General features: G+C 36.1%; 1 protein-coding gene across 1 annotated transcript; it reads left to right on the top strand.

Annotated features, from left to right (window-relative positions):
• The first annotated feature begins 1,713 nt into the window (after positions 1–1,713).
• On the top strand, positions 1,714–6,780 carry LOC117925157 (GTP-binding nuclear protein Ran-3-like). The gene is made up of 8 exons (XM_034844056.1): positions 1,714–1,834; positions 2,033–2,102; positions 3,189–3,245; positions 3,337–3,454; positions 5,152–5,241; positions 5,359–5,538; positions 5,627–5,704; positions 5,888–6,780. The coding sequence occupies exons 1-8, from the start codon at positions 1,715–1,717 to the stop codon at positions 5,955–5,957; spliced, it is 783 nt and encodes a 260-aa protein (XP_034699947.1). The 5' UTR covers position 1,714; the 3' UTR covers positions 5,958–6,780.
• Positions 6,781–11,951: the final 5,171 nt, after the last annotated feature.

Here is an 11,951-nt window from a genome sequence, read left to right as displayed (position 1 = left end):
AATTCTCTTCTTAGTTTTTGTATTATCTCTTTTCAAAAATCTCTTCCCTTTTATTCATCTTTATGTTGTCAACATCTTTGTACTCAAGTTCAACTTTGTAATCAAGGTATAACTTTTCAATACAAAAGTTTATTTCAAATTCAAATATTTGTGTTCTTATGTTTAATTTTTAATTTTCTACAATAAATTAAATAGAGTTAGACATTAAATATTTTTGTTTTTCTGCTTAGAGTCCTTAGAAATAATTAATCTTTTGTGTGTATGAAATATTGTATGTGTCTTCACTGTCTTGAATGTGAATGGTATCAGAGTCACATTCTGCTTAAGAATTAAATGATATTACTGGTTGAAACAATTTTTAACCACTAATTGAGTCTTGACTTACCTCGAATGAAATTTTCATCAAAATAAAATCATTATTTTAATTTTTAAAAAAATCTCCATTGTGGACTTTTTGTTATGAAAGTAATCACTCAATTTCATAAAGTCTGATGACGTGCCCACTAAGCTTGTCCCATTCGTAGTCGCCAATCACTGTACAATTTTGAGTTCATGGAATGAAGAAGAGGTCAACAGTTGAAGATGAGCTGTGACCGTGTGAATACGAAAAGACCTCTTAACTCCCAATTTTCAATGCTTTTGTGTTTTTCCTTTTCTCCCTTTGTCTTTCTCTCGTGCAAGAAGACAGTGTCATAATCTCGTGAATTGTCCATCTTAATATCCCACTTATGTATGAACCAAGTGGCCCATCTAAAAAAATAGCACTAGGCACCGTGGCCTACTACACTTCCCCACTAATATATTCGTACGTTACAAATATGAAAATAATTTCTAAACAAAAATTATTCCCTCTAAGACTATATGCTATTATGAGAACACACCCAAATCCAAGTCATGCATAAAATATGATTCATGATCTTCTCACTCATAGAATATTTGAGTGTGATTTGATCAATTAAGTCAATTAAATTTACCCTACAATGATGAAAGTAGACTATTTAGCACTAAATCATATCTATTTTTTTTAATTTAAAATGTTTATTTGTAAGGTTGATAATTTAATTTAATTTAAATTATATCTATTTCTCACTCGATTCTATTTGTTTGAATCATCGTACAAAGATTTAGATTTTATCATGTATGTTCAATAAACTAAAAAAATAATAGTAAGAGTAACGAAGGCGGTGTTTGGTTTTTTTACTTAATTTTAAATAGAATCTTAATACTTAATAGTAATAAATATTATGTTGTTTATTTTTGTAGTATTTTATTTTTATAAAGTATTAAAAAGTAAAAAAAAATCAATATATTATTTTTCCTATTTAGAAAAAACTACATATTTTGACTTTTTTTTACCAAAAAGTTTATAATAAGTCATGAAAAAATAGAAAAACAAACAATCTAAATTCTGAAAACAAATTACTTTCAGCAAAAAGTCAAAAAAATAAATACCACATAAGAATGTATTTGAGAGTGATTTTAGAAAGCGTTTATAATATTTTGAATACTTGAATTATAAAAAATTTTAAGTATTAAAAATATTAAAAATATTTTTTAAAATCTTGTCATATTTTTAATATTTAAAAGTTTATATTAAAAGTTAGAAACGATATTTTAAAATAACTGTTACGTCATCAAAGTGGGGAAAAGCGTAAATTTTAAAATGGAAAGAAAACAGAGTAGCGTCAACATTAAGCTACGTGGAAACAATATTATGGTCCCCCACCCTATAAACACCTTAGCCCTCGCCTCTTTCTCTCTCTCTCGCGCGCTCTCTCTCTCCGGACCTCCGTCTCTGCGCTGCTCAACTGAAGACTGTTACGACAGACATATGGTAACATTTCTTTGATTCCTCTCTAACATTTCTTTTTATTTCTCATTTTCTCTCTTTGATGCTCTATTCACTCCCAGATCTTCTTGATTTCATGTTTTTTTTTTTTTTTCCAATTCTTTCTAGGGTTAGGGTTCGAAGATCATGGTTTTGTTTTCTTTATTTTATTTTATGTTTTCCGTTTCTGTGTTTTCTTGTTAGGCGTTGCCGAATCAACAAACTGTTGATTACCCGAGCTTTAAACTCGTCATCGTCGGCGATGGAGGAACTGGTATTTTTTCCCTTTTTCTTTTTAATTCTTTTCCCCCTTTGCTTTGTGTGTGTGTGTGTTTTTTTTAATATATTTTTTTTAATTTTTAATTTTTTTATAATTCGGATGGTGTTCTTTTGGATGCGGTTAGTGGCTTGTGTGTATTACGTGGAGCTGGGTTTTCGAGTGCTGTAGTGGTTACTTCGTTTTGATTCAAATGTCTGTCGGATTCTTGCTGATTAGAAAAATAAGTTAGGGTTTGATTCTTTTGATGTGAAATCTTTTTGGGGGATTAAGCATGCAGTGATCCAGATTGTTAAATATCTGTACTTTCTTTTGTTAGACAATAAAGTCTTCTTGAATGTTTTAAATTTAGGTTTGGTAATTAGACCACTGGTTTAGATATTTTGATTTGTATTAAAAGAATATAGATGTATGATATTCCCCTGAAGCTAACTGAATGGAGATGATATTTATTTGCCAGTTTTATGATAAAGTAGCCATTCATAAAAATGGGGAATCAAGGAAATATTCATATTGCGACTCAAAATAGTGTTTAATTTGCAATTCCAATTGCATAGAATTTAAATATTTTGTTTTTACTGTTAAATTGTTTGGAATTTTTGGTCTATGGAACTTAATTTTTATACCTGATGCTGTAGACTCTCTTTGGATCAGAGAAAGTGTAAGAGAAAAGATGTGGGAAAGGGAAAAGGAAATGAAAGAGAGAAAAAAAAAATGAAGGAAAATAAATAAATAAATAAAATTGATCTCGGTAATTTAAATAGCTTTCTCCTCTTATTATACATAGTTTGAAAAGTTCGAATGTGTATGAGCTTTAATTAATTTTTGTTATATTTCACTTTCTCTCCTTTTATACATGATAAACCAAATAAAAGAATTTGAAATTCTTTTTCTTATTTCCTTTTCTTTGTCCCGAGTACTTTCTGAGATCCTAACACAGTCATAGTGTATAGAGAAACCAAATAATGAAACTGGGAAGTACTAATTTGTCACAACTTATGACCAAACACAACCATAGGCTCTATTGTTTTTGGAATCAAGCATGGTGATCTGGGTTGTGCTGAAATTTTAGAAATGGTGCAGGAAAAACAACCTTTGTGAAGAGGCATCTCACTGGTGAATTTGAGAAGAAATATGAGCGTAAGCATTTCCATAAGACAGTGGGTTTTCTTTGTATTTACTGTTACATGTCGAATGCTAACAGAGTTTTGTGTATTTTGTTTGAGAATAGCAACCATTGGGGTCGAAGTTCACCCATTAGACTTCTTCACGAATTGTGGGAAAATTCGGTTTTACTGTTGGGATACTGCTGGGCAAGAGAAATTTGGTGGACTTAGAGATGGTTACTAGTAAGTAAATGGTTTACTGAAAGTCCTATGGGAATTTTTCTATTTTAGTTACCTCAAATTTGTTTAAGATTTCAGACACTTCTGATAAATGTCTGCATGTTCAAGCATTTTAGTGGGTCTGTTTACATGCTTAATCTCCTTCCCAAGTTTTATATTCTTTGAATTCTATCATATAACTTATTTATTTATTTATTTTTAGAGTACTTTGATAAGATGGGGGCTGCTTAATGACACTCTGCAAAGATTAATCCGTTGTGTTCTGAAAGTTATGTGGGTTTACTTGTGCTGAATAAATAATTATGTTGTTTAAGCCCCTTCATGTTTCTTTGAGATTAACCCATGGTAGACCAGTTGGTTAGGGTGAACATTGGGAAGTGTGATTTTAGTAAGTGGAACATGATCCTGGATTCAAATCCTGTCACTGATGGTATCCTAAATTTACCCGATGATAGTTGTTATAGGGCGGTCAGCACCCCCCGAGGTTTGGGTCTCCATAGAGAATCCTAAGGGTTTGGCCATGGAAGGTTCCTTGGTTATAAAAAAAAAAATGTTTCTTTGAGATATTTTGCTGTTGTCTTTGGTTTATTGGCCAAATGACTTATTTAAAATTCACTTTTTTTGCTTCCCATATATATAGCTTGCAGTTAGTTGGGCATTTCTTTTGCCTTCATGCTTATTCTTTTGGGGAATGCATAATATATTGTTTTTACTTTAATAATATTTTTCATTTGTTTTTGTGTTGTGATGGGTTTATCCTTAACCATAGCTTTGGATGTGGATAATCACAATTAGACTTTGCTTGTGTTCAATAAAAATGAAAGAGATTCTTATGTAAAATTTATGGAGAGTCAGTATCTCATTTGTTCACCCTCCTAGTTTTGTCCTTTTTTCAGTTGCATTATGTTCTCTGCCCTGGTGGAAGCTCTTTTTGAAAAGTTGGTTGTCCCACAGCCTAGCAGCTAAAATAATGGTCTGATTGCTGCTACAACTGTTTTACATATAGGAGTGCATATGAACTGAGCCAAACTGAGATAATTTAATTATTTGACTGTTTAAGCTTGTCTGGTTGCATTTGTTGAACAAGAGCTTGATACTAAGCTCAACTATAATGTTTGAGCCTGCTTTTCTTCTATGTTACTTTGTTCAAGCTTGCCTTGAAATATAGTCTCCTAGGGCTTTCAATTACCATTTTGCCCTGTTTGGCAATACCACAGGTATATGATTTTTCCTTCAAGCTACTTGTTCTGGGTTGATTCTAAAAATCCTGATACCTTGACCTTATATTGAAGGTGAATGATATTCTGTAATGGGCCTTGGCATCCTTTGTTTAGACCTTTCGTAGTTTATGAGTTGTGGAGGGCTCTGCTTTTACTTCATGAGTGTGAACAGCATAACCAAAAAGTAATATTCAATGATTAATGAAACCATTTTATCCCCACAATGGTCAACATACTGAGAATGTTATGGTTGGAAACAAGAAAAAAAAATGCAAGGTTTTCCAGAATTCCCTATCAAAATTTGTGTTTGGATGACCTTAAAAGCATAAGGGGAGACAGATGCTTTGTTCATTATGTTTTGTTATGATTCGATGAAGTTGATATATAGGCTAGTCAAGAAGTTCACGTTATTGGTGCATTCTTATGTAGTCTTTTGAGATTATTGTATCTTGTATTAAAACATTCTGGTTTTATATGCAGCATTCATGGGCAATGTGCAATTATCATGTTTGATGTTACTGCTCGGTTGACCTACAAGAATGTTCCAACATGGCATCGGGATCTCTGTCGGTGTGTTTAATTAATTTCTGAACTTCTCCTCTCTCTCTCTATCGTTTCTGCTTATGCTATTGATCTCCTTCTGTTATTTGAGCTCTGTTTGTGACTTTTCCATCATGCAAATTGCAGGGTGTGTGAAAATATACCCATTGTTCTTTGTGGAAACAAGGTTGATGTGAAGAACAGGCAGGTTAAGGCAAAGCAGGTTACATTCCACAGGAAAAAGAATCTTCAGTACTATGAGATATCAGCGAAGAGCAACTACAATTTTGAGAAACCTTTCTTGTATCTTGCTAGGAAGCTTGCAGGGTGATTAAATAATATAGAATTATTCAATTTCTGGTTTATATATGCTACAGAGGATATTTAACATTGATAATTGCTTTGGTGATTTTAGGGATCCCAATCTCCACTTTGTGGAGTCCCCTGCTCTTGCTCCTCCAGAAGTACACATTGACTTGGCTGCACAGCAACAGTAAGAATCTTGTCCTTGTAGTGCTTCTTCTACTGTTGCCCCTCAATATTTTTCTTTTTAATAATGATAACTTCTTGTTGATGTCTAGTTTGCTTTAGACTATATTTTAAATCAATTCATTTGATATCAACATACCTGTCCAGTTCTGGTCCCCTGCCTCATTATGTTTTTTGTTTGTTACAGGCACGAGGCTGAGCTTGCTGCAGCAGCTAGTCAGCCTCTTCCAGATGATGATGATGATGCATTTGAGTAGAGAGAACTGGTGGAGAGGCTTGGGTTCTACCTTTTTGCAATGATTTAATGCTTCCTTTATTATGCATCGATCACTTACCAAGTTTTAGCCATATATATAAGTGGATTTGATCATTAGGATTTGTTCTAGTATTGAAGAACGTGGATCATACTAGTTAGGTTTTCTAAAACTATTATTGAGTCTATGGTTGTGTTTGCTTGTGGTAGAGTAATATTTTTGGCTATCATATTGGTGGTGTTGTCAAATTCTTATCAAAGCTATCATGCACCAGTCAGTTAACTTCAACAGTAAAGGGAAAAATTTTGAATGTCCAATCTTGAGTTTCCTCTTGTATTGAAGTAATTTACAGACACCCGAACAAATGCATGATGCTGTTGCTGTTTCTTGTCATCCTTCCTGAATTACTATCCATGCATGTTTTATATCCATGACCTGCCACCACTTAAGTCAACACATTTTATTTGTACACCAGCTGCTACTTTGTCATTTATTTTCTGCTGTAAGTTCTTTAATATCTCAACCTGCTAGTATTCCCTGCATGTGGCCTATTGCACTCATAAAATTGTACAGCCCTCATAAAAGTGAACACCGCAGGTGGGTTTGAAAACTACCTCAGATAGCCATAATGATGGTCATGGCTATGAGTTTTAATGGCCCATTTCAGTGGTTGTCGGGTGATGCATAGAAAATTGTTGGCTGATCTTTTTCTTTTTTTTTTTTCAATTTACCTCGCTGTTTTAATTAATAACAATGAGGCGGTCGTGTATGGTATTATATGACACTGCTAATTGCAAGAATTCTGGAGATACCTTTACCACTGCAATCCCAATTTTGATGTCTTCTCAAGAAAATGAGTCTGGTGAACCCAGTATAAGGCCTGTTGTATCCTCTGCCTTTCCTCAGCTGAATTAATGTGGAATGAGCTTGCTTCTTGAAGGTCTTTTACTGAATTTCTGAATGAAGGGCCTATGTGCATTGTGATTGCATTTTTTTTTTATATGCAATAATTCAAGGTGGTCATTGTAGTAATCACGAGGAGCAGCTCATGGTTTTCAATTCTTAATAGGAAGGGAATTGTCCACGTGATTGTAACATACACAAATAAAAGGAATTCTGAACTCAGATACATGATACAACTAGGGTTTGTTTTTGTATGGCCCTGGAGATCTGGATTGGAAATGGCACCCAACTCGGTAGACAGCTTAGAATTATGAGAGGGAGATGGATGTGTTTTGCCATTATGAGTTCCGGCAGCCTGGCATAAGCACCAGAGTGATGTAAAACTTGTAGTGATAGTGCAATGGCCTATAATTGAAGGCAAAACTACTCACTTACGTTTTACCATCCACAGTTACACCCCTTCCCCATGTGCTTCCTGCCCAGACATCAACTAGTGACAACTCAAAATTCTGATTTATGAGCCACTCTGGGCTTCTATACATTGAATGAGATGATGTGCCTGCACCAGTATTGTCGAAACTGAAAACGGTGGGACAGCGCAATGAGGTAAGAAGTTTCTCCTGCCATGTTTGTGGTTATTTAATGGTTTGAATGTAGTCAAGTGAAGGGCGAGGACCTTTCCTTTTTTTTTTTTTTTTTTCTCTTTTTGTGGTTATTTACTGGGGTACACACTGAAACATGACGAGGATTTTTTAAATGCCCTTGTAGATTGGTTGATGGACCATAAACTCAAGAGATGGAGACCTCACGAGTACGGCGTGGAAGAAAACCACGTGAGTGAGAAACAAACTGGCGCACCAATGTGGTCTCTTTCAGCTACTTATTGCAACAGATCCCATCTCTCTCTGGATTGGTCTGGTCTTAATGGGTTATTTTTAATTCTGGGTCTGTCATGGTTCCTGTCCTACCGCATTTTTATGCCTAAAGATGGGACGGAGTCAGTTTGGCTGGGGCCTCTATTTATGCCAACGAGACCCATTTACTAAAGGGGGTATTGAGGAGGTAAGAACAATTCAGAAGTTGCTGATAAATTTTCTGATGTTTATTAGGTTACATGTGATTGTGCTTCGTTTCCCACTTCACTTTGGTCATTGATCTCACTTACTCTATGAAAGTGATTTACAGTAGGTATGGAACTCTGTTGTAGGTAGGTATGTTGAAATATTCTCTTCAATGGTGCTATCCCAAGAGCACTAGTCAACTGTTTTCCATGTTCAAAACCCTGATTTTGGTGGATATGACATGTGAAATTCCAGATGGCAGTAGTAGATTGAGCAATGGATGACGTACATGCACGCCTACTTGCTCATGTTTGGGGTTCCCATAGGCGGAAAAGTAGGCATGCCCCATCGGATTGTCGAGCGCTCCACCCCTCCAGTTACCTTACTCAGCTCAAGCATCAATGGTAATGTCCCTATCGGTGTCGGTTCAAACCACTCCCAACAGACCCATTTGTTATCACTGTGGACTCCTGTACGCTGTGCATGCCCACTAGGCATCCACATCATTCCAACCGAGAGGTGGGGCATGAAAGCTGGTGCGAGCGTTTTGCCAGCATGTTTATACAAGGTGGGGTGGTCTCAAAAGCACACTGTCCTAATTTTTAGGACTCATTACCCTTACAAAGGCCCCATTTACGGCAGTGGTATTTTGAGCTAAAGGCCGAGAAAGGTGACTTTCAGTGTCGGTGGGTGGTCGGAGTTGCTTTGGCTTAGTACCAAGTCATCCAATCCTTCTCATATCTTTTCAAAAGTCGGCTTCCATAGCTATTATCCTGAATGGACTCCCCTCTTTGTTTGTGACCCTACTGTCATGCTTCTTTTTGGTGAAATGGCCATTCATTCTTTTGATCTCTTTTCTCATTCCTCTCCTTTCGTTTATCTTCATGTCCCATACATGTATTTTGTTCTGTCTTCGTTCATATCTGCCTGCTTTTCCTAATTTTACTTGCTCGGTCAAATGTAGCCATAATATGGCACTTGGTTGTTGGTGTTATTATACCAGACGGGAGAAGATAATGGGGGCGGGTCGGGGTCACACACCGCACCTCATCATCATATCATATGTGGCATAATATTGGGTAAAAAGATAGGGGGGGAGTTTGGGGAATACAAGTAAATGGGTTATTGCGGGGGTGGGGAAGAGGGAGCACTAAATGGAAACTTGGAGAAGGGAGTTGTGCACATGGGCCATGATGTGAAGATACGAAATTCAAAGAAAAGGAACATCTGGGAGTCGTTAAGCATGGTAGGGTAAAGAGGAATGATGAGAGAAGAATAGCAATGTCCCCGAAATATGCATGTAAGCTTTGTAACAGAACATGTGTGTGGGGAGCCTGGGAGGAGCATGTGCTCCAGCATAAACCTAGAGGGAGCATCGATGGGGACGATACACAGCAACTGTCATTGTCATCCCCCATATGCATGTATTTATGATGATGGGTGCGCTCTAGCTAGTCTTAGAGTAGGGAAACCTGAATTCATTGCATTCCATTCCATTCCATTCCCTTCCCAGCCCCATCTACCTCTACTCCCATCATCTCACTTCTCTCTTTGCTTTCATCCGCGTCTCACATGGAATCCGTTCCCATCATAGAGTAGTAGAAGTTTGATTACTAGGACAGGCTCCTCATTTCCATGCTATGTTCCAATACTGCCATCTGCTCCGTCACACTCCTATGAGTAACCTACTATCGTCATATCAGTTGTTTGTTCTCTTCTCAGCACTTGTTTTAGTTGGGTGGTGAAACATCTTAATTTCAATCCCCAAAAATCTGAAGGAAGCCTCATAATTTTTCTTCCCTTCTTTGTTTTGACTTGGTTACTTCTTCAAATTTTTTTCATTATTAACTAAATGAAAATTTGATGTTCTTCATTCAACATTCAAGCTGAATGTAAATTTTTGTAGGTCTTATCATAAAAGTCCAATGCCAACGTTTAGTTGTAGTTTTAGTTGTCTACTTGTGGTTGAAACACAGGATCTTGAGATACTTCTTAAATCAAATTCCAAAAGTTTCCTCTTCTTTTTGAGTGGCATCCAAGAGGACATCATGGCTTATAATTGGTAGAGATATTCAATCAAGTAGCATGAACTTTAAAGAATTTTTGGAGGGGGAAGATAGAGATAAGAGAGCTGATTATAGAGAATCACATGAACTGGTATTATTTGCTTCCATGGCACAATCTCTTTCCAAGGAAGAACATTGTCCACTACCCTCTATCATACAATGAGTGTTTAACATCGAGAAAGTGGTACTCACTTTTAGGTTTACGCGCATTTTGTTTTTATCTCTACATTAAACCTTATCCTCAAAGCACTTACAAACACAGTATACATTTTTGGACTTTGTTCAACATCACTAAAAGGAATAGGAATATGAGAAAGGGATGGAAACTAGGCGAAAAGATTTACACCTTTTGAAGCTGATGAAATTTTATTTTCTAAATTTAAAATAGAAGAAAATATGATAAACAAATTTTCTATCATCCCAAATCCCATCCAATTTTTTAATTTGGTATAGGAGGTAGTACTAAAAAGAAGTGGAAGGGAAAAAACAAAGAAAGACATGTCCCTAGAAAAAGAAGATAGAAGAGATGGGGAAGGTGGGGGCATGGGAGAGAGACATAAATGGACAAGGATGGTTTTAAAGGGACAAAACATAGAGCATGAAATGCAGTAGCCTGTGTTAAGTTTAGAGTTTCTTTTCCTTTTCACTCCAATCTTAAATTTCTTAATCCACCTTTATATTAAATTATAAGGGAAAAATCTTGGGAAGGTGGAAAAAGGTGAAACTAGTGATGATAGATGGCAGTGATGTGTGATTAAAAATTAACTGAAAAAGTGAAAACACTTGCCCTCGATTCACGAGGGCTCTTTCCCACACAAAAAAAGTACGGACCCCCATTTGATTCTTACTGCCAGAGGTTGTTATCTTTGTACTTCCAAAAAACAAAAAAAATAAAAATAAAAATGGGTCTTTTCTCTTTTCCATTTTTGCCCCCTTTCATGGGTCTACGTGGGAACATTGGTCTGTTTCACTACATTTTTATTGAAGGGTTATACTTATAACTATTATATCAAAAGGCTTATGTTCAATAAAATGTTAAAAATGGGGAAACAGAGGAGAAAACAATGTGGATGGATTGGTAAAAGGGTAGAAGGAGGAGGAGGAGGAGGAGAAGAGAGAGAGAGAAAGAAGGGGGAGGGGGTGGGACTGAGTTGATGTAACGGGAGTGGGGGAAGCTTTGTATGTGGACAAGAGGTAAAGAAGCGTAAAATGATTGGATGACACTTGGCAGATCATGATTTGACGTAGCCGTATAAGTAAATATAATAGTAATAAAGAAGTTAAAAAGACAAATGAGGACCCGTCACACCGTTGATTGCGTGGACGAAAACTGGGCGACTTGATATTCTCTGTCATCTTCCCCCTTTTTAACTCCCTCCCTTTCTCCCATCATTCCTTCCTCTCCCACCTTTCTTTTTTTCTTTTTTAGCTAAATTTCCTTTTTCTATTATTATTATTATTATTATTATTATAAAATCTGTTGTACATTTCTATACTTATCCAGACTTGATGTAACTACACACAGCCCACTGAGCTCACTGCTAGCACTCAACCCTGATTTTCCTTCCTTTTCTTTTAAAATTCTCAAAGATTGCTCTTTCAAATCATTAATATTTCTTTTTTGTTTTTTTTTTGAAATGAAATGTCAGTAAGATTTCATATCCCAAACTTTCATACTGTGTTTGAGTGCATTAAGAATAAAAGGAGTTCAAATCAACCATCCCTTCTACAAACTTAAATCATGTTGCCATTAAGAAAAGAGGGCTCAAGGGTTGGGATCTTGGGGTGCATTTTGGTGCATGAGAATGATTTATTGTGAGACAAGGAAAAGGCCATATTTCCCAATGATGGTCCCAAAGAAGTGGGGTGGCTCCAAATCCTTGATTGTGGGATGAATTTTGGGGAGGGAGAGGGAGATAAATAACAAGGTATGATTTGGTGGGGGTTGGGTTGGGATTTGCTTGGAA

The sequence above is a fragment of the Vitis riparia genome, chromosome 11 (assembly GCF_004353265.1).
Source record: "Vitis riparia cultivar Riparia Gloire de Montpellier isolate 1030 chromosome 11, EGFV_Vit.rip_1.0, whole genome shotgun sequence".
NCBI lineage: Eukaryota > Viridiplantae > Streptophyta > Magnoliopsida > Vitales > Vitaceae > Vitis > Vitis riparia.
The sequence above is the reverse complement of the archived record's forward strand: the minus strand, read 5'-3'. Positions and strand labels throughout refer to the sequence as shown.